General features: G+C 40.4%; 1 protein-coding gene across 2 annotated transcripts; it reads right to left on the bottom strand.

The window, feature by feature from the left end:
- Positions 1-1,062: 1,062 nt before the first annotated feature.
- Positions 1,063-21,465, bottom strand: LOC126408577 (neuroplastin-like). Of its 2 annotated transcripts, XM_050074211.1 has the most exons (9): positions 21,126-21,465; positions 12,384-12,731; positions 9,661-9,829; positions 9,468-9,562; positions 8,425-8,558; positions 6,834-7,107; positions 5,206-5,227; positions 2,195-2,271; positions 1,063-2,035 (listed from the first exon to the last, which is right to left on the bottom strand). In XM_050074211.1, the coding sequence occupies exons 1-8, from the start codon at positions 21,214-21,216 to the stop codon at positions 2,211-2,213; spliced, it is 1,194 nt and encodes a 397-aa protein (XP_049930168.1). In that variant the 5' UTR covers positions 21,217-21,465; the 3' UTR covers positions 1,063-2,035; positions 2,195-2,210. The 2 variants fall into 2 exon arrangements, with proteins under 2 accessions (XP_049930168.1, XP_049930169.1); XM_050074212.1 differs by lacking the exon at positions 12,384-12,731 and having other exon boundaries at positions 21,126-21,458.
- Between the last annotated feature and the right edge of the window lie 2,824 nt (positions 21,466-24,289).

Below are 24,289 nucleotides of genomic sequence, written 5' to 3'. Positions count from 1 at the left end.
CCAACACCATCCTGTCATCAAAGGCAAAAAAAACAAAACAAAATAATCTTTAAAAACAAAAAAGGGATGAGAGGGGCTTTACAGAGCTTCCATTATTTTTTATTATTTGTACAAAGTTTGATATTTAAACTAATTTATTCAGCCAATTTGAATTAAGTTATGGCACTAATTACTGACAAATAGAACTGCAAACCAAACCAAACTTTTCATTCCAGGCCCCCTGGGTAATCACTTCCACTTTTCCTCCCACTATCAGGCCCCTGCCTCAGTGTCCTAAATGGTGGCTTTTAATGGATATATAGAATAAATTTCCACCTCTATCTATCTATCAATAATCCTAACCAGAAAGATAGTTTCTTCCTTGCAATGTCACATTTTCCACCCTTTCCGATCTAGTCTGGATCTTAAATACCAAAAACACTAGAACAAAAAAAATATGGTATGGGAAGAATGAAAAAACATTTGTGTGCTTAAATCTAAAGATTATTTTTTTGGGCTTTTTGCCCTTAATGACAGGACAGTTTGGGGCATGAGGGGGGATGTGAGAGGGGATGACACAGCAACGGACCACGGGCCGGAAGAGAGCCCACAGTCGCCACAGTGGGTGCACTGCTCCCGCACATGGGGCCCATGTGCATAAATTTAGTGCTACTCTTGAACTCAGGGGTCTGAGTTAAGAGTATTCTATTATCTGATCAATGCTCACTGCTCAAGAGAAATAACAGAACTGTAAATGACCCCACAGTTTGCCTCAGTGTCAAAAGAGCAGAATAAACCCACATATCAAGTATAAACTGTTCACAAAAATCTTGTTTTTCATACGACTGGGATTGTTGCACACCAAGTGAGGATTTCTTTTTAATCAAGATTTGTTGGTCCTTGTTCCTCTGATGTTCATCATCATGTTCAACATGTCAGCTGTGCGTCACTCAAAACGTCACTAGATGGTGCTGTTCTCAACATGCTCATATTTTCCTGCATCCTCCTGGGACGGCCTGTGTGCATCCTTAACGGTACAACTGAATGTCCACTGTGTCTCAAAAAGAAATTCATCACACACACTTTTCTTTTTCGAGATATTTATTCTTAAAAATGAGTCGGGGATCTTAGAATTGCTTCACACGTGTCAGTCCTGACGTGGGCTTCTTTTCACCGCCTCCCACGCCAGCTGTAGAGAATTCATGCAGCTGTGTAGTATGCCATCAACGCTCTACGGTGATCCTACTAGTTTAAAGCTTTGTCACAGAGAAATCAAAAGCTGCAATGATTTTCAATATATTGATATGGATAATAATTGCATAGGATAATAGCCATGCTGTACAATACACACAATTATAAAACAATATGTTAGAATGATTAGTACAGATTTCCTAAAGTAGGTTTATACAGGTTTTCATTACCCTCAACATTTAAGTGCATCATATCATATGAATAGTCTTTATATTAATGGTGATCTGATACATAGTTATAGTGATTTAATACATACAGTACATACAGTAAAGTAAACCTTAACCAAATTTAGAGGGACATTGCAAAGCCCTTAAAATGTAATAGATATTTTCGGATAAAATGGTATGCAGAGGAATGATAAAACTGTACACAACTGTCATACCAGATTATGGTGGTGTTTTCTGTTACATTGCCGAGTTTTGTTTTTCCTCTAGAACACACAGTACAGATTATCTAAATGAAGCCACTCTCAGAGAAAAGAGCAAAATAAATAAATAAATAAATAAAAAGCCATTTCTGTATCAAACAGAAGGTCGACATCTTGCATGCATTATTTTAGAAGTAGTAAAAATGTTAAATTAGGGGATAAGAGGGGAAATAAATCATAAACGTCAACAACTGCATGCAGCAACAATGGTTATAATGTTAGCAATTCCATATTCGCACCCTCACACAATTAAATCATAAGGCATGCCTCATTAACTCCTCCACAACCATACTCGTAATGGCAGATACATCCTATTAACAACTGGTTTGGACTCCCTTCTCGTTTACCTTCATATGGTCAATACATGTGTAATGAAACCTGCAAATAAAGAGAACGTACGACCCATTAGTGCAGTCTGACAACAGTCTGATTTTGGTTGACAGCAGTGTTCAGTGATAAGATCATCTTGTAATTTGTGGCCACAGGCTTGTCGTACGTCTTTATCATCAGGCTTCCTCTTAATAATTTAATACTTACTCAGCAGACAGGCTGCTCAGTTCGTATTCCTCTGGCGGAGATTCTTGTCTTTGTGGTTGTTGGTTGAATTAGTTTTCCTAAAGCAGGAAGGAAACAACACAATCAGTTCATACCTCAGCTGAAACACGTGAACACTGAAGAAACTGAGACACAAAATAATCTGATTGCAATTCTAATGACTGATATACACAAACACAAATGATTTGTTGTCTCTGTTACATATAATTATGAATGTTATAATTTTGTTTGCCGATCAGAATAAATTACCAATTTTAAGTAATCTTTTTGGGCTCTGCCGACTTACAGTAGCGCCGCTGGGGGCCATGACCACCCTGATATAATCAATTGTTCACAGTAAGTGTTTTTAATCCTCACAATTAATTCACGTCTTCAAATTAAAGCTGTATATTAGGGTGCTTTCAGACCTCGACTTTGCTTTCTTTGGTCTGAATCAGGGACTAATGTTGTTACAATAATAGCCTAGAGTTGGTTCATGTTCTCACAGCAGCATTTACAAGCGGACCAGATCAAATGCCTTGTGTGAGAAATCTGCTCTTGATTGGTCAGAATTTCGATGTGGGAAGAATCCAGGAAGTAAACAAAACACTGAAGAAGAGTACACTTGCAAGATAAATGTGACACTTTCTAATGTCACAATGGAGGGACAACTACGCAGGTTGATTTTAGCGCTGCTCATCGTGGACTATATTGCTGTCATTGTTCATTTTAGTCAAACCATACAGTTTGAAAACGAGGCGCGGCTCCAACTAGAAAACAATGTTTTGATGCATTGGATGTGCTGAATGTGCATATTAAGGCAGTACAGGAGGAGGTGCACATTAATAATCCTCCAGGACTGTAACATGCTCATGTTTAACCCAAACAATGTGTCATGTGACTGCAGTTGGTTCAGATCCAGGTCGGAACACGTTCTCACCACAAACGAACCGCACCAGAGTTTGTTTGTAACCGGACCGAGACCACCTCTTCAAGAAGGTCTCGGTTCGGTTGTTTTGGTGTGCACCTGGGTGTGACTGCTTTAGAATTAGAAACCAAAGCATATCAGTATGCAAGTCATTAACTGTCATACTGACATAGAATTTAACTAGCCTATATACAACAGTATAATAGAATTTCTGAAATTCAGTTATGGCTTTTGGTTTTGGTGTTCCACCCCAAGATTTTCTGTGGCCCCATCTGGCTATCCCTATGAAAAATGTCTGGGGGCACCACTGCCAACTTATGATGAAAATTTCGCATAATTTCTAACATTTTATTGATTTCAATTTAGGAAAAACAGTAAATTAAAGGGGCATTCCACTGATTTTACACATGGTTTGTACTACTGAGCTATTGAAAACAAGTCGATGATCCTCTGTGGCTCTGAGGGGAGCTTTTTAAAGTCTGACGAATGACCGTTTAATCAATAATGAAAACAACACTCAGTTGAATCTCGGTTGTAGACTAAACAGCTGATTAGCTGAACACATATTCTACTTTTCACTGTGGAGGAGTATACCAGACCTGGGTCAGGTTACACATTTAAAAAAGCAACAAAGCAGTATACAAGAATTTAATAAATAGTTTACCACACTATGATGTAGATGTAAACAGCTATAAGGGCATTCCTAAATTATTATTTGTGTACAGTATTTGTCAGCAGTTATAAGTCCTCAGATAAAGACCTAATTTGTATTATTACATCTGTGTTTTACTACATAATTTATTTTCAGTTAATACGCCTGTTCACTCATGCCTCCTAATGGGTTCTTAAAGGTTGTCGATAAATATATTAAAAGAGCGTTATATGATACAAAGTGCGTATCTATGATTCAAAGGGTTGTCAGCACACGGCTCTCAGCATAGAGATGGCTGAGCCGGTGGCCAGCAGCTAACTGTGCTAACAGCGGGAACAGTGCTGACAGAGCTACAAGTGTTAACCATGGGGTAATGGGAGAGGGGGTGCTTTGCATCTGCAACATCCACAACGATCTACACATTCAACCAACAGAGGTAGCGTGACTTCATTCTCTGCTCAGGACGCCATTACTCCACTATATCTCTACACAGGAAGTACTTGTCTGCTGTTATATTAATGCTCTGAATTTGCGTACAGAACATTTAATTAATACCTATCTCGGCTCACAACTGCATCATAGTGTGTTAAACTATTTTCTAAATGTTTGCATACTGCTAATGAGAGATAAATGGGGGACTTAAATTTAAGTGTGGCCTTTTTTTGTTCTTAGAGCATCATGGAAGGGCTTCCATAATCAGGACAATTCAGACAGTAGCTTGTCATTGACAAGGGCTGTGTATTGTCAAGAATCTGTCTATTCGATAAGTATTGCGTTACAAGGGTTACGATTCAGTATACTGCGATACTGAAAGCAAGACAATATATTACCATTTTTTAAAATCTAATTTCAAGAAAATTGTAAAAGTATAAAGAACACACCACCATCCGTATAAAATCTGAGTTCAAAAGTTTTCTTTTTTTTGCAATCAGAACAGTGGGATCTACATGTGTATTCATCACAGTCCATTTAACACGTTAGCGATATGTTGATGCGCTGGAGCGTAAGAGTCAAATGGCTTAAGACAGATTACAACACTGATATCAAGCTGTCAGGGATTTAAAAACCAAAATGAACCACTGCTGTGAATCTTTGCATGTAAACTATTAATTAAAATTAAAAAGTGTTTTTGAGACTTGACACAGTATCACAAAAATTAATACTGCAACACTCAAGTGTATTGATATTTTCTTATCCCCCCTGTTGTTGACAGCTTAAAAATACCCTTATTTGACTCATTATATTTCCCTGTGATTTATATGAATGCAGCAAAGCACCATCGCATGATGCTCCCGGTTATTTGTGACCCAAATTTGGGGTGTACTGTACACTGAGCTCTACAGACAGCCCGGAGTGGATACATCATGATAACCTAACAACAAAACACACGTCATCAAGTTAAACAGATATCAAAGGTAAAATGTTAATACTCACACTGGTCCTGCTGGGTCATCATCTGAGGCAACAAGGGAAAATATGGAGAAATGAAGACCAGAAAATAAAATAATCGCAAGGAGAGTTGCAAATGTTGATGAAGTGATAAGTTGTTGTTTTTAACAGAAAGCGTAAAGCATTGAGAACAGTAGCTGCGACTGACACATGGTGCACTTTAGATTTTCCAGACTTTTTATCTTTCAACTGTGCTGCATGTGTTATGGGATGAAAACGCAGCCTCAATGGAGTAACAAAGTAGTAAACAACAGGCTGTCATGCCGCAGGAAAAACCACCTCATGAGGTCACTCACAAAACACACAGAATGCAGTTAAATCCAGCACGACACCACATTCAAACAAATACATACAGGCAAAAATTCAATTTTAAAAAAACAACAACACTGTTGTCATGCAGAGACAGACAGCGCTCGCACAGAACAGCTGTTCACTCAAAGAGATTAGTGAGAATAAAATATATCAGCCCTCTACTGAGGGTAATAAAGTCGCTGAAGCAGTGTGAAACAGTGACGGTAGAGATGATTGAGAAACACAAAATATTTTCGGGTCTTTACAGTGACGTGCATGCCATCTCACTGCTGCCGTTTGATGCAAAAATATGACCGTTACTAAAATAAAATCTTAAAAACTGAGGATTCTGAACTGCATTGACATTAATGTCGAGGCCAAACACAACTGTGTACTCGTGTGCTGTGAACTGGAAGAAGATGAGGCTGAATGCTTATTAAAATTCATGAAGCATGCAAAGTCTCACACTTACCACGAACATGGTTAAGGTTATGCAATTTGGGGAGAAGGGGAGGATGGGAGATATTACAACAATCCATTAAATATTCAACAGCAAACGCTAACTGGAGCAAAATATGAAATTTTAACATTTCATGCAAGAATTTGCTGTTTTTATTCACGCAGTCTGCGTCCATTTTGTAACACTGTGAGGATTTTCAAGGTGACTAATGACAGTATATCCCTGTTCAGTGTCACTGACTGACAGGCGATCACAGCTCTGAGCTGTCAGTCATTCGCTGCACGTTGCGTCTAATCAGCATGTGACAACATCAAAATTCTGTTTGAGAGGAAAAGGTCGCCCCAAATACCATTAATGCATAATTTATGATATGGCGAGTCTCTTGAAAATGAAGTACTCAGTAGTATTAGAAAATCCCACGCTGGCATACGCAGGTTGTGTCTCTAAATGATGTGTCTCGTGGTGACGCTTGCAGCAGCTTGGGGACAGCACAAGGTCCCTGGAAAGCTGTTAATAATTGAAACTGTCCACCTCCGCAACACTGCAGTATCATATTTCTCATGAATATTAAATGGGTAAAATTGTCCTGACAAGGTGCGACCTCCTGCAACAGCGTCTGCCTGTTGGGTCAACCTCGCCAGACTGAATTACTGAGCGCGGGCAGAGCGCAGTGTCAGGTGACTCTGTTGGTGTCTCGGGCCAAGAAATGACTTAGGCGGAAAAAAACAAAGTGCGCCTCCTTTCACAGCTGCCTCGTCGCCCCGCAGCACGCTGACAGGGTTTGAAATGAACAGTTAAACCAGTTTCTCCTCAGATATATTAAAAACAGTGGAATAATAAAACAACCCTGGCGGTGACTCACCGTCTTGTAAATCCTCAGGCTTCTTGCGCTTCTCATAAACGACGATGATGACGACCAGGATGATGATCTCGGCCAAAACCCCCAGAAGAGGCCACAGGGGGGCCAAGTGACTGCGGACCCTCAGCACGATCTTCTCATCACGGGTGCCGAGCATGTTGGTGGCGTTGCAGTGGTACTCGCCTGGATCTAGATTAATGTCCAGGTTGGCAATGTGGAGCTCGGTGTAGTTGTCTCTGCTGTTGATGAAGAAGCGCCCGCTTGAGTTGTCGATTTCCTATTGAGCGAGAAGACAGAAATGTGGCTGTATTTACATGTACAGAGGTGCTTTAATATTCTAAACAAGCTCATGTCTTAAAACATTAAAACATATATGCATTTCATTTGTTTATTTTTTGCGTTGTTTTTGTTTATTTTACTTTTTTTTTACCTTGTTTTATTAACAAGTAGTCTCCTTCATTCTCTTTACTTTTATTTGCCTGGATTTATATTATTGTAATGCTGATTTGTTTTAATCTTATCTTTCCTATATGAAGCATTTTAACTTTACTTTTTGTAACTTTGTTTTGAAGGGTGTTGTATCAATGAAGTGCATCATTATTTTTAATATGAAATGATGTACAACACATGCGAGATTTTCTATCTGTGTACTATCTAACGCCAGTAGCTCGGCCCATAGGGACTTGGGTTGGGAACTGGAAGTTGACCAAATATGGAGTATGGACTGGTAGCTGGACAGGTGCCAATTTGTTGCCCTTGAGCAAGGCACCAGACCCCCATCTGCTTGGGGCACCTGTCCAAGGCAGCCCCCTCGCTCTAAAATCTCTAGATTTAATGCATGTATAGGTCCTGTTTGTGCATGTGTGTGTATTTCGGGCCTGTGTGTTTACATGACAACAGAGTGAAAACATTGAATTTCCCCTCAGGGATTAATAAAATATATGTTTTTCTTCTTCTTCTGACATTACAGCTTTTATTGGGGGAATGTCCAATATCTTAGCATCATGTAAGACTCTTGGTGTGTGTTCTAGTGTACATGGATCTGTGTCTTTTACTGAATGTTATAGATGTAGTTTGAATGTACATGTATATGGATGGTTGTTTGAGGCTGTGAGCTGTTATGTCGCCTGTGCTGTCAAATACCCAAGACAAATTTCTCCTAAGGGAGACAATAAAGGCTTATCTTATCTCATCTGATGTAATCATGCTTCTTGTCTTGAGCTGGAATATTCACAGTGACAGTAAAATTACAATTTAATGTTAAGATCTGCTCGTGCTTAGTGTATGCATACTGACTTCTTCCAACACAGGTTCGTGCAGATACAAGAAATTTTAATCAATAGTAACCTGTTATCTATCTGTAATACGTCGCCAATAAACTCTACCTTTACAAAGATAATAGTGTTTAATAATAATGCCAGTTTTCAGCGAGGTATTAACTGAACTATTACTGAGGTTGTATGCTGAGGTGTTTCGAATGTTTTGCCAACTCCGCATACGAGAATATTCAAAACTGAACATTATAATATACTCAAATGTAGAATATGTACTGAGCTGCTACAGTAGCCAGGGGGAGTATATTGCTATCTCATACCCTGTGAATGCCGTTGTCGTACTTGCGCCAGGTCCAGACAGGGTGAGGATAGCCAACAGACTTGCAGTAGAGAATAGCACGCTGGCCCTCGTTCTTATTCTCACTGCGCTTGTGGCCTGTGATGTCAGGAGCAGCTGAAACAACATAAAACAGATTGATGGTTACAACACAATCAAGAAATTCAGAGAGGTTTTTTTTTTTGTAGCAATTCATAATTGTAAGTATAGTCATGTGCGTTGCATGAAAATAATAAATGGGTTACTTATTTGTGCTTTTCATTTTTTCATTTTCAGTACAAACTAACAATGTCCTTTTATTCATAGAGGGGTTTTTTCAAGCAAGATGCACACAGCAAGTTCCAGAGTTAGTATATGCCAAATATAGCTGCATTCAAACAGCTGAAGGGGGTAATAATGCAGCAAATGTGACTGCTACAAGTAGAGAAATATAAAAGAAGAAAACTCAGATACAATGTTGTCCTTCAATTAATCCACCAAACTAAAATAATTCTATTGAATTTTTCTAGCCATGATCAAGGAGCACAACACGGGGAGGATTGACAAATGTCTGTGTGAGCAGAAGTGAAATGTCAACATCAAATATTTAATTCACAACATCTCATCTTCTCAGGAACATGTGAAGTGATGAAACATCAAGCTGCCTACATTATCCTGTATATTCTGTATATTAAAAAACATGAAAAGAAATGCCCCATAAAATAAAAGCAAACAAAATCCAATTTGCCTCCGTAGCAATGCGTGTGACAGCAGAAAAGGCCGACCAGATTTTACCGTTGAGACATAATCCCTTGCCATCAGACAAACAAGACACCATCTGCTGCCACTGAGCCGGGCATTGGTTAGATGGAGGTGTCAAGGGCGCCGGCTGCCCCATGAGCAGCCCGCAGAGCCGTTTGAAATCACAGGTCCTCACATGACAGGGCTGCCAGTGCTCAAGGCCATTCGGGCCATTTTTATTGGTGACAACTCTAATGTGGCCTTGAAACTGACAAAAACGCCTGCGGCTCACAAATCAACACCTACATTTAACTTCGATGGTGGCGTTTGCTGGAGGAGCCGTCTCGAAGGTGTAGACACACATGTACACTCCGGCGGCTTCTCCTCTTGGTTTGTTCAGCCTGTAGAGCAGAAACACACCTCACGTGAACCCACTGCTAAACTCTGTGTTAAACACACACACACAACAAGTTGTAAAAGCTTTTGCCCTGACTCCTACTTGTACTCAGTGTTCCTGTTTGGGCTGCGTGTCTCAGGTATCTCCTCCCCGTTCTTCATCCAGTAGCTCTCCTGGTGGACGCTGTGGGCGCTGGTCAGGTTGCACTGCAGTAAGTAAACGTCGCCTTCCACAGGAAGTGTGGTGTGTTCAGAGGCGGCGATTGACGGCTCTGTAATAGAGACACAGATCAGTGTGCATGCAGGGACCCGTGGGTGAGTGTTGGAGGATGTAAACAACAACGCATAGAGGGTTCAGACGGACACCAACGCCAACCACACTTCATACACACACTTATACAATACAACACAGGAATAGAGTCTTGATGTGGGAGGAATTATTTCGGGCATCCAGGGTTCCTTAAGTAGAAGTCATTTTCTGCGTTGTTGGGTGACTGGGAAGTGGGAGCACTTCCAAGACTCAAAACTCCCTCGGCTGAATCATCAGTACAAAAGATGACCAACTGCACTGGGAAATATCTGCTTCTTTAATAAAAGTTAAGCCTGTGTACATATAAATGTAAGAAGGGAAGCCAACTACAGCTCCCAAGGTGCACTTCAATAAGAAGCATCCAATCACTGGGCTTTGTAGATCAATCTGCAGCTTAAATAAAAATTAAAGCCCAATTTTGGGTTAACTGTGCAACTATAGCGCTCTGTTGTGGTCTCAACTGCAGTAATAAAGCGCCCAGCCTCGAGCAGTCACACCACAATGACCCAAAAACATGACTTCTCAAAAACACAGTTGATTTAATTTAAACTGACGGCCATAAACCTAAACTGTCAGGTGACCTTGTGATCTTATGTAGAGGGAAAGTACTTCTGGAACCAGTTTCTGTACAGGATACACAGGAGTACAGGCGGATCCATTTTTTCACATATTTTTTTCAAATGCTGATTTCTTTTTATGCTAAAATAAACTCGAGGTTTAATCTTCAAATAATAAAAGAAGTACTCCTAGCGTTAGCCAGTGAAGATGACTCCAGGTCAAGGTCTGTTCAACAACTCTCTGAGCTTTATTTCAGAGATGAGATTAAAAAGCTCTGAAGGATTCCCATAAAAACAAAGTCTACAATAACATTTATTATTTATAACTGGTTGAAATTCAACCTGTGGAAAATCCTCACTCGGATTCACTTTTAAACAACGAAGATCTTAACTGGGGTGTCGTATTCTGTTTAATCCTGATCTTGTTCTTACACATAGACACATAGACTGAATATAAAGATGGACGACATGACATGGCAAACAGTGGAATGATAACTTCCAAATCTGTCATGTGATCCCATGGGAACTTAAAGACTTTTTCCCATAGACTTACATTGTGAAAGAGAAAGCTTTAAATCCGTGGATACATTTTTTTGAGTGTCACAACCCGTGACATGACTCATTTTACTATCAGAATTCAATCCATTCAGTCCGATAACATTTGGAAAGTCTTGAAGAGCCGCGTGATTAAATAATTTGATTCCCATTCAAGTTAGCGGGGCGCTTAACCGGAAGTTAGCTAGCTCAGCCAGCAGGCCAGCTTCTGCTCTATGGGCTCAATGATGCAGAAGCAGCGCCGCTCATTCAGGTCATTTTTTTTATGTGGCAGCTTCATGTGCCACTGAGCAGCCTTCATAGGAATGAACAGGGTCCCACCTCCAACGCTGTATCCAGTTCTTTTTATGCATCCAAGGTGTCAAGCACAGTGTCAGCTGGGACCTCGATACCACAGCTCCACTCCCTGATTACTACTGTGCAGACTTTGGCTCCAAAAGACATCACCAGCACAAGTCATTTTTGTACAGTGGAAAGAAGTGGAGACATGCCATCCATCTTTATATACAGTCTATGGTAGACACCAGTGAACCTCTCAATCTAAGTATTCAAACACATTCTGTGCAAAGATTTTTTTTTTCACTTTACAAATGTCGTCTAAACCTCAACACCATCAGCTGTTTAACGACTTTGCCTCCATGAAATCTAAAATCTAATCTAGAATTGTCAAGATTTTGATAATGAATCTGGAGCTATCTGATCATCAAATAATTAAAAGGTTTACTAATAGATATGACATAGATATTTGAAGGCAGCTTTCAGCACTTTGATACTCTGGGCTAAACAGAAAGTATTGACAATTGACAATCAGGTTTAGTAACCACAAGTTTTGGTTTCCATCACAGTTCTGTACATTTCAGATCCCGGTACAGCGTAGTTTGAGGGGAAAGAAAGAGAATTATAATTTATAGAAAAGATATGCTGATTCTTCGCTGCTGGTGAGCAAACAACAAATGGTGCCATTCAAAACATTCAGAATTAACAAGGTCAAAGCAAATATTGGACAAGTTCGGAAGAACAGTCAGTCTGCAACATTTTAAAAACACAGACATAAAATAATTAAATAATAATAAACAAAGGAAAAAATAAATGCAATCTATTGACAAAGAGTTTGGGGAAATGACAAGATGAGAGCTAAAGAGTAAGAAAAATTAAGTAAAGAGGAAATGGAGGGTGTGCTCTATGGGATGGAGGCTGATCCGACGGATGAGTACAATATAAAATACTACTCAAGTACTAAAGGACTAGTTTCTTCATTTCCCAAGTCCGTAGGGGAGGATGGCACCTACGGGGAAAGATAGAGGTCCCCTGGAGAGGTCTGAGGGAGACTGAATCACACAGGAAGTGTTACATTTGGTTGCTAACGGAGGGGAAGGGGGTGTTTCCTCTACAGTGACCACTCACTCTGCAGCACCGAAATAGTGGCCTGAGCACGGATCCAGGTGGTGGTTGGATTTTGGTGCAGGTCATTACGTCGCGGGTCATTGCTCGCTCTACACTCATAGGTCCCGGCATCGTCCAGTGTGAGATGAGACACACCCAACACGCTCACAGCGTTGGAGCCATAGGCCGTGCTGATGGACACTCGCCGCTTACGGGCGCCGTCCCACAGCTGCCTGAAGGAGTCGGCTCGGTTGATCTCAGAGTACCACCATTGGATTTCTGGGGTGGGGTTTCCCACCACGTCACAGTACAGCTCAAAGGTGTCGCCCGTGAGCTTAGTCTCAGAAAAAGGTGATTTCACAAAGCCCGCTGTTGGTGGAGGCGGTGGAGGTTTAGGGGGCAGCGTGTCCAGAGATAAAAGGAGAGCAGGCGGAGGATGGAAAGGCAAGAAAATAGGTGGGTAAATCAAATGGGAACCAGGAAAGAAAAGACAAACAATAATAAAGATAAATTAAATAATAAGATACACAGACAAACAAATAATCATAAAATGAAACAAAGGTTGGTTAAATAAAAAAGAGAGAGAGAAAGGAAAATGTGTACAGAGCTGCAGCTAACAACTGTCTTCCTTACAAACTCATCAAGTTGCTAGTTTTCTCGATTATTTGATAGTGAAAAATGTCCATAACAACATTTCACAGTCTAAGTTCATGTAGTTGAATTGCATTTTTTTGGCTGACCTACAGTACCAACTCAAAAATATATATATTTTTTTCTTACATCCTTTTTCCATCAAAATGTAGCGTGTATACGCAGGTTTCTAAAACGCAGGAAAACCCACTAAAATAAGCAATAGACTCATTTTCCTTTGCCACTAGACAAGAGTCATGTGAAGATACGTATGCCTTTGTGTTTTATTTTTTTCTAATGTGTAACATTCAACATCATGAATGCACTGGAAAACAGGTTAGTAAACAGTAGGAAATGCATGGAGGCCAGTGACAATGTGACAACCGATCAGCCGAAACATTAAACATTAACATTAACATTAATCACCTGGTTAATTATTAATGCAATGTTCTGCTAGGGTACCTTGGGTGTTTGCATTCAAATGGATGCCACTTGACATGTTCCACCCACCCAAACACCATTGCAGACCAAGTACCCTCCCTCATGGCAACAGTACTCCCTGATGGCAGTGGCTCCCTCTGCAGAACAATACACCATGCCACATTGCAAAAACTGTTCAGGAATGGCCCAAGGAATGTGACAAAGACCTCAAGGCATTGACCTGGCCTCCAAACTTCCCATACCCCAATCCAATCAAGCATTTGTGGGACGTACCAGTACCCTCGAGGTAACCCCTATCCACAGTGGGGCCTTCATAGATCCAACTTTGCTCTAAAATGTCAAGGCATGGACACAGGACCTCTGGGAGTGTCCTGCGGTGTCTGGCACCAGGGCGTTTGTGGTGGATCCTTGGAGTTCTGTGGGTTGTAATGTGGGATACCAGCACATCCCACGCATGCTTAATCAGATTGGGATCTGGGGAATGTGGCCGACATCTTGAGCTCTTAGTTATGTTCCTCGGGCCATTTCTGAGCAGTTTTAGTGGTGTGGCATTGTCCTGCCATGGAGAAGTGCCACCGCAATGAGGTGGTGTATTTGGTCTGTAATGGTGTTTAGGTGGGTGGAGTACATCAAGTGGCATCCATATGAATGTAAGGACCAAAGGTTTACCATCAGAACATTGCATTGTAACACAGTGACAAATGTTTATCACAGCATTCTCTCTTTCAAACTCAGTGCAAACTAATTTTTGAAATATATTTGAGCACTGCTTAGATGGAGATGGGTGGTATTTTGTGGTAGCGCTTCAAGCATCCACCCAGGTCCTGTATATCCATCACTGCCAGTTGGAGCTAATTGAAACTGGAGCTGAAAAATACGCGTGACAACCGCAGAGTCATTTGTCCTGTGAGTGAATGCAGATTGTGACCTTCCCATTAAGTACAAAAGCCAGATAGTAGCAGTTTTTGTTTATAGTGGAATAGGGGCTAAGACTAAGAAATTGGAGAAACATTAAAAAAGCTGGAAACAGAAAATTACGGCCATATTTTACATTGAAGAACAATTGCAGATTCATTTTCTTCAATTGTTTCAGCGCTACCATAAAACAGTGAAACACAAATCAGTGAAGTCGACATGGAACCATCTGTCGGAACAGTCACATCAACACTTTTGGTAAGAGAAAGACACAACCTCATCTCTGCCAAAGTCATTATTGCTGCTATTTCTAGGAAGCTTTCATTCAATTCTGCTGGGACGTCTCTGCGAGGCTGCTCTCACTTTATATTGTCCAATTAATGACATCACATAGATTTGTGCCGGGCTCGCACGGCACTTGCATCCCAAAGTCCTCCAACTGACCTTGTCTTTTTCAATACATCTTGTCTGTATAATGAAAACATCATCAGCGGTTGTTTATATAATTATCCAATAATGGGACACAGACACCGGGCGAACTGTACGCTGTTAATTTTATGGGATTGAAATGTCTCCCTCTCTGAACTGAGAGCAATAAAGTGAAACAATTGATCACGGCTGCACAGATTGGAGGAGGAGGAGGAGTTGGGGGGGATGTGGAGGCTGTAGTCATCATAAGCATGGTGTATAGGCACTGTGGAGAGCACATGAGATTGAGAGAGCAGATTTATAGAGACTGTAGCTCTGGGTCTCTGGGGAGCGTGTGGGCGCATGGTGATAGACCCCCTCCGTTTCCATAGAAGCGCACTACGGCAGCACAGTGGGAAGAGGAAGAGACGGCCAGCCAGACCAGGCAGATCATCACAAGATGGACAGACATGTTTGTTTCTTGTCAAGCTGACATCATCACCCTGCAGCGCAGCCCACAACTGGTTCATCAGGAACAGCACAGATTCCTACAGACACTCAGCTGCCAGTTTATTAGGTACACCTGGCTGAAACTAACACAGCAGTCCTGCAATAAATCCTTCCGGTTATAATGTTGAACTGTATGTTATTATACTGATGGGTGTCTCCTGTTGTTTAGCCTAACCTGATTGACATAGATGGGGTGGACAAAATAATAGAAACACCTACTACAGTTGAACACCACCAGAAACTGCAGCCTCCACAATGATCATACAGTTAAATAAACAACTACTTAAAACAGCTTTAACCAAAACCAAACTAGGGATGAAACAGTCCACGATAAACCGCAGTAAATTCCCATCAGTTAGTATCACCATTTCAATTTTTAATTATTAATAAAACTATGTGTTAACAGGACGTCTACAGATATCAGACACTTGACCATGATTACAACAAATTATCTCTTTCTTATTCAAGTCTTGCAGGTAAGTAAAAGTAGTATATATGTGGTCCTGTGCAGAGGTAGGTTTTATGTAGGAATATGGTTATTAGAGTGAGTTAAATTAATCTAGTGGTAGGTTTAAGGATTTGTAACATCAGAAATGTGAACTATCAGGCAGACAAGCTTGACTTATTTCGACAATAAGGAATTAAAAGATGGATAAATTAAATTAGATTAAATGTTTGTGGCAATTAGTACACCAGAAATTCAAATTTAAGACTATTTATTTACTTTTAAGGCCTAATATTTATAAAAATAATGATAATTTAAGCGATTCAAAGATGGTTTAAGGACGTTCAGTCACCATGGTTCAAATACTGAGCTTTGAAAAACTCATAGTGTCAAGCAACAACCAAAGTTAGCAACAGTCTCCCTGCAGCATGAAACGTGGGTTTGTTTTGTTTTGTCCTTTGTTCACAGGGTGGGCGTGCAGCAGGCAAACCCAGTGATGCTACTGGTCGCTTGTCCTCATCTGCAGTGACACTAACACTCGAGCAAACACTTCAAAGACAGACTATCTTTAATATTAATGTACTTTCTGTATGGTTTTCATGTGTTTATATGAGGTATTGCCTATTTTATTATTCTAATGTTGATGATGATGATTTGGTCACTATAATGGTGATATGTAATCTTAGTATACAGGATTTACTGCAGGACTGTTGTATTAGACTACATTGGTTTTAGCTAGTTGTACTTAATAAACTGGCAACTGTAAATAACATGACAGGGACTTAAAACAAATACCAACACCTCTGCTCTTAACACAGAACTGCTGAGAGATGGGTGCTGCCACCTCGGATAGTCTCGATGTGTAAAAAGTGCTGAGCCAGTGGCACTGTGCTGTACATGTCTGAATGACGTCACTCATGTCAAGCTGATGTTTGTTTAGTTTTGACACGCTGTTATGTCTCATGTGGGTGATCTAAGAACTATAAAAGGCTGCAGTGCGTTGTTTATCTAGATCGTCCTGATTAATCTAAAGTTGTCCACATATTCTCGACCTCTGAATGTGTTCGGCTGCAGCCAGCTGATCACTTTTATTATTAATACATCTATTAATTACACTTCTGATGGTCTCTTAAATGACAGAATGGGAGAGATGCTCATTATATTATCTTAAAGCTCAAGGTGACACTTTTAAATAGCTTCCATTTTACATATTTCATTTTAGGTCTGCAGCTAATGATTATTTTATTGACTGATCGGTCGATTCTTTTAGATTAATGCTCTGCCTTTAAAAGCAGGCTCATGTTCTGCTGCCTTCTAAGGCTGAGCATCACTTTAATTATGATATTTTATTTGCATTTTTTTTACGTCAGTATTGCCAGTTTAAATTTCTGTAAAGCACTTGTTTGTCTTATTCATTTTGTGTTGCCTTATCCATGTTTAAAGCTGGATTATGTTTGTTATTTGATGAATATGTGGAAAAGTGTGTATCTTGGCTGGTGAATCAGTTGTGCTATATAAATACTAGGAATATAAATAGCATGTTTCATCACAATATAATATTATATCGATTCTTTGGATAACAATACGATATTTACAGATATCACAAAGTCTGCCACGATATGATTTTGATTCGATTAAAGGGGCCAGTGATCGATATGAGACAATATCAGTAAATATCCTCCACATCTTTGTTTAGCTGCTTGCCTTTCTTTGCCTGGTGCTAGACTGCTAGCACTGTTTGAATGTTAAGGTGCACTTGGACAGAAAAGGTGACACAGAAGTGCCATGGGGATTTCAAAATAAAAGCATTTCTTGCAGATGAAAATACATCGATGGCTTCAATTTGCATCAATGATATTGGATTGTTAATCACTGAACATCGATTCAGATCAATATCGTTACACCCCTAATAAATACATCTGTCTTTAGCTTTTTGTCGATAATCTATGAATGATTTTCCTCTAAATGTCTGAAAATAATAAATAATGCCCATCACAATTTCCCAGAAGCCAAGGCGACATCTTCAGATGTTTTATTTTGTCCAACCAACAATAAAAGTATTCAGTTTATGATGATATAAAACAGACAAAAACAGTAAATCTTCACACTGGAGAAGGTGAAACCAGAAAATAGTTGGAGTTTGAGCTTGAGCTTGATAACTAACTGATGATTAATCAATTATCAAAATAGTTTCCAATCTGATCTACTAATTAATTATTCAACTGTTTCAGCTCCAAATAGAACGTCATGGTGTATTATTGTTTTCATACAAGACTTTCAGAGTCACATACTGTATTTAGAAAGACAGAAAGCTCTGTCTAAAGAAAATCACTGTACTTCTGTCCAATCAGACACTTTGATGTTTCAGTGAGGACCAATCAAAATCTGCCTTTCAGCCACATCCTTTCAGCCCCTACTGAAAACTAAGAAGATGGTTAATATGATATGAAACCATAAAATAAAATCATAAGTTAATACCCTCATCAGTCCTCTTTTTATTTCTTACTGGAGACTTGACGCTAATTTCTGTCTCATTATTCAAAGCGTAAACCTGACAGCAAACCTGACAACAGATGGCCTGGAATAGTCATGAGTCTTTCCTTGCAGATATTTTCTCGTTATCGTCTGATGAATTTGTTTATACCGGTGTAATATAAAGTAATTCTGGCCACTGTCCCAGTTTATGTACCTAAACTGTTGCAACACATCCTGAGTGGATAATTGGATGTTAGATGAATATTCTATCAGAAAAGACGACTGCAGAGATCAGGGCAGAACAGCTGCAGGAAGCATATATGATATTTATCTGCTGGGTTTAAAGTGAATGTACTGAAATTTAGTCGAGTGACTTACATTACAGAAAATAGAGGAGATTGTTTAAATGTGATTTTACTTATTTTTTCCCCATTATTCTGTAACTGTTTGATTTTATCCTTAAGTTCAGGGGAGATCCATTGTAAAAGCCGGTGGCTTCGGATGCATTTCTGTATTTTATTTTATTTATTTTTGTTTTATTGTATTTTTTATTTCATTTTATTTTTCATTTTATTATGTTTTATTGTATTTTATTTTAATTTTAATTTTATTACTATCTGGACTTTATGCAGTTTTATGTGAGTGGAAATGAAAATTATAATAACAAAACTTAAAAAAAAAAATAGAATTAAAAAATCAAAATTAAATTAAATTAAATTAAATTAAATATTACGATCAATATTGTCCCATTTTAATGTGCTTTAAACAGCAAACCTCATAGTTTGAAAATTTCTACTCTTAGTCTAATTGCCCTCAGATTTTGCTATTTTGCACTCAGGGTATCATGCATGAGAGGAATGAGAAAGAGTTGAGCTATAAATAAAACCACCACCACTTCCTGGTTACATGCCCTTAACGTTAAATATAACAGAAATCCAAACTGCAACTGACAGAAAAGTAATCTGCACCAATTTTGACAACCAATTTACCATTAAGTCATTTTTAAATGCCACACATTCCCTAGTTTATGTTTATTTGAACCATTTTCTGACATTGTGTTGACCAAACAATTAATCAGCCAATTGGGAGAATAATCATTTGAATAATTCAAATAATCAATATATGTAGCCCTACTGTAAATTAAACAGACGGGACCTCATCATTTCAGGCTTGAGATTTATGTTTTGTATTAAATGTTAGCTGTTGGCAATACACTCTATTTTTACACATTCCTCTTACAGTACTCAAACCTTCAATCTTTAAAATGAAAATGGAGGTAACCTCGACACCGGGGTGAATAATTTGTCTGCCAGGTCATCTGTCAGGATAACTGCACTGATGAACATCTCCACACCTCTGCTCATACGCTAATACCAACCCGAGACTCAGCTCATTACTGGAGCGACAAAATCCTCTGTTTGCATTGATCAGTTCATTAACTGTGACCTTCATTTTCAGCCGTTTTTGTGGCCACTGTCTGAGAAATTACAGTAAAATGTGGTTCGAATGAAACCATTAAACAGCCTCGTTGGTAAAAGCCACTCCGCTTCAGATCAAACACACATCCTTAGGGAACCTTGGCGGGAATATCTTCACATGTGAACAGCCATTAGCAGATACAAATGGCTTCTGTGATGAGGCTGGCTGCTGTGCGCGTTAATATCTCGCATCAGCTGATGGTATAATATGTACTAATAATACACGGTGTAATACTGTGACGTTCTCTGAAGCATCCAGCCCATTTGGACTCTTTGAAAGAAACACAAAGAAGATAAAAAGCATCACTCTTTGTAGCAGTGTGTCAGATAAAAAGCCATTACATTTAAGCAGAGCTTTATCTGCTGATTGAAGACGAGATGTAATGAGTGGGCGTGCAGTATAGGAGGAGATGTGTAATGCATTCCTACACATGGTCAACTCCAGGGAAGGCCGGGGCTGAATAATTTCTCTCTCACTCTCACACAACGCCTGCAAAAGGGATACAAACACAGAGCACAGAGGGGTTTACACTGCCCCTAAACTGTTTGGTGGGGGGGTTGAGATTTATGAGCAGAGGGGTCAATTGGACAAGCAGAACCGTGCTGACAAAATCAATGCCACTCTGCAGTGCAGTGCATCTCAGGGAAGAGTTAACAGATTCACTGTTGCAAGAGGACATTAAAGCCATGGTTCCCAGTGCAGCATCTCTGCTCTAAAAATAGAAGCATGCAGCAAAATGGACTGGTGCTATTTACGGCACTTCTGAGGTCCTACATCTAATTACATACATGTTGTGCTCTGTTACAGGGAGATGGAGTGATGCAGGGAATGATCTCACCCTGCAGGAGAGGAGCTGGTGGCACAGAGCTGGAGACTGGATTCCTGAGCCATATCCTGACATACCTGAGCAGAGCGTGACAGCATGTTGAGCCTGTGTGTGTATGTGTGTGTATGTGTGTGTGTGCTCATTTCTAAGGAAAGCATGACAGATTTTGAACTTAAGTGTGACACCATTTCCCTATCCTCCTCCTCCTCCTCCTCTATTCCCCAACCTGGTGAACTGAACTTGTCCTTGCACGGATCCTGCATGCAGCTCCACACTTCAAAGGACATTTTAGGGACACAGGCCTCCGTGTGGCCCACTTCAGCCCAACGAACACAGATTGTATCCCATTAATGATTTATTGACCCTTCATCATAAATGCACAGAAAGCCAATCATGAACAAAGCTCCATCTGACTGGTATGAGTGTCTTTAGTGTCACGGTGAGGGATTATCTAATGAGACTTGGCTGCTGCTGCTGCTGAGATATTCGTGATGGACAGCGGTCTTAAGAACAGATACGTCCTGTAATGATTCATTAAAATGCCCCACTGCAGAAATGCAGGCGACATCCCTCCCTTCAAAACCCGCATTTTCGTCATGATGTGAGATTACCGCCAGGAGAGCTGCTTTCCTACCGTACTGGGACGAGACGGACTGCAGCATCAGGGCTCCAAATATCGCCACCGAGAAGGACATGACTGCAGCTCTTCGTTTGCCAGGTATCATCTTCGGAGCGCGGAGATGGAAAAATGCCGGTAGCCGAGCAGTAAGGTGACCCGAGCGGGATATGATGATGCGGGGAGGATTCGCCGACACACTCCAATCGTATCACGCAGAGAGGGAAGTGTCTCTAGGTAGACTAGCGGAGGCTTTCAGCACCACTGCTGCTGCTGCTGCTGCTAGCTACCTGTGCAGCTCTCTGCTGTGCTCTCAGCCCGGTGCAGCAGGGGAACCACCTTTTTTTCCCCTTTTTTTTTTTAAACCACCCCTTTAATCTTAAATCCCGCGAGATCTTGGGGGAGCGCAGAGACAAGCCGTGAGACACGAGACTGTCCTGTCAGAGAGTGGAGCAGAAATCAATTACAGAACAATACACAAAATGGATGTTATTGTTTTTTTTCAGCCAGGTGTTACCATGCTCATTTAACAATGAATAGAATAGAAACAACAGCACAGTGGTCTTAAAATAGACATAAAATAAGTTAAAATAAGTGCATAAATTGAAATTAAAAATCTAATTGAAATTAAAGTATAGGCTAATTAAAGTTGCCCATTCCACAGTCCAGTCCAGTTGTGGCTGAGGTGGTGTGTGTGAGTGTGTGTGACTGGATTCAGGAGGTGTTAAACAGTCTTTCACAGAACGGTGGCTCAGCTTTTTATGTGCATATGTGAACACTCCAAGAGAACTCAGACCCCTCTGAAGCAAATGGTGGTCCGAGTTTGGTTCGCTTCAGGAGGTGGTCTAAGATTGGTTCGCTTCAAGTCCATGGTGCAGTTCACTTAGGATGTTTTCACACTTGGTCCTTTTCAGCCCTCTAAGTGTACTTAGAGTAGTGACTCAGCATTTTTTGCGCATACGTGAACACTCCAAGAGAACTCAGACCCCTCTGAAGCGAACGGTGGTCCAAGTTCGGTTCGCTTCAGGAGGTAGTCAGAGTTCGGTTCGCTTCAGGAGGTGGTCTGAGTTTGGTTCGCTTCAGGAGGTGGTCTGAGTTCAGTTCACTTCAGGAGGTGGTCTGAGTTCAGTTTGCTTCAGGAGGTGGTCTGAGTTTGGTTCGCTTTGAGTCCACAGTGCGGTTCACTTAGGGTGTTTTCACACTTGGTCGTTTTTAACCCTCCAAGTGGACTCAGAGCTGTGACTCAGCTATTTTTGGTGCATATGTGAACACTCCAAGAGAAGAGAACTCAGATGCCTCTGAAACGAACCGAACTCAGGGTGTTTTCACATTTGGTCCTTTTTTAATGAACAAGACTCAGTCCTCTTAAAGTGCACCAAAAATTGGACCCACAGAAAAGGGACTCTGTTCTATTTTGTTCATATTGTTAGTTCATTTGAAAGAGGAATCAGTTCACTTTCTGGTCCACTTCAGCTCTGATGGGGCCTCAGTTCTCTTTCTGTTCGCACTTTATATAATATAGCCCCTCACTTTCAGATGAACTTATAATTTTGAGAAAAACCTTAGCGTTTCTGTGCTGTAGACTGTTGGCTTTTGATGTATTCTACATTCCACATCTGAAGACATGCAGTATCCTCTGTGGACCAAACTACTCCTTGTCGTGTATCCTTGCAAGTGTTACAGGCCGACATGGTTTTGTCTGTTTTATCAAGTGTCCCAGTGCAACAGCATGTGATCTAGAGGGCTAAATACAGTGGCAAAGATGGAAAAATGAACCTGGAGTGCTTGTGTTCACAAGGCACACGTTAAGTGAATCACACCGCTGACTTGAAGCAAACCAAACTCAGATCACCTCCCAAGGTGGTTAGGATGATTACAGTTACATTACAGTTACACAGTTACAGTTACACTAACAGTAACCACAATTTTAACTATTCACAACCTGTAACAAGCAGTGGGGCCCAAGGAAAGGGCAACATTTTAAATAGTTTTAAAAACCCTGGAATGAAAAGTTTGGTCTTGATTACAATTTTTTATTCCGAAGTAATTAGTGCCATGACTACTGTACAAGATAGAAGTTTTATCTAGGAGCAAAAGCAAAAACCAGTGCCTTAAACAGTAACAATAGGAGCATGATAATTACAAGACTTACTAAAAATGACCTAAAATACAACAATGGGAAGTAGTATTGCACACGACTGAGAAAATGATATTGTACTAGAAGTGATTGTGATGTTGAAGAAAAACATTGCAGATGATGTGAAAAATATCACACAAGATATAAGTTCATTATATAAAGTAAAACTGCACCTAATGTGGGTGACAGAGGCCACAGAGAGACAAGATCTCCTGTGGCGTTCTGTGGTGCTCTCAGTCTACAACTGAACATGCTGTGATATGACTCCAGAGTGGCATGCAGAGGGTGAGATGCATTGTCCAGAATACTGAGTAGTTTCCTCAGCATCCTCCTCTCTGACACCTCTACTAAGGCTCCAGTTCCACTCAGAGGACAGAACCAGCTTTCCCAATGAGCTTATTGAGTCTGTTAGCATCAGCTGCCTTCACCTTCGCCTTCTGCCTTCATGCAGGGTTTGTTTGATCAACCAATCAGGAATGATTATTTCTCTGGTACTGACACAACTGTTAACATGTTCAGTGCTTAACAAACTGCTAGTAGGCCTGAAACTGTGTCGTGGGTCAAGCAGCCTCTCAGGCTGACTAAGCCCTGACCTCAACAGGACCTGTGGCTTTAAGTAGACTTTTAATCCTATTTCTCTTTGAACTAATATGGGGTAATGGCAGCTTCACACCTACAACACACTGTAACTGTGTTCCTACACTAAATGGAGCTTATATAGTGGCCTAATTGTAGCCTGCTTTGTGGTCACTGGTTAATGTAATTGGAATTTGAATCATGTCATAGTCATTGATGTGGGACTGTCAGGATATGGGCTGCAAATGTAAAATAAATAAATAACCCAACAACCAATAGGTGGTTTCTGGGGTTGTCGTTTTCCTTCCAGTTGCAGTAATAGGCCCACCTTCAAACCTTCAAGGCTGTATCACCTGTCAAACCCACTGGTACGGGCGCCCTCAGAACCCCTTAAAGAAGAATTTCAAAAACATACAGTATCTTTTATAGACAGATAGTTAGGAACGTCTCTTGTAGGCCTACAAAAGCC

This window comes from Epinephelus moara, chromosome 20, assembly GCF_006386435.1.
Source record: "Epinephelus moara isolate mb chromosome 20, YSFRI_EMoa_1.0, whole genome shotgun sequence".
Lineage (NCBI taxonomy): Eukaryota > Metazoa > Chordata > Actinopteri > Perciformes > Serranidae > Epinephelus > Epinephelus moara.
Note: the sequence above shows the minus strand (reverse complement) of the source record. Positions and strands in the feature narration are given on the sequence as shown.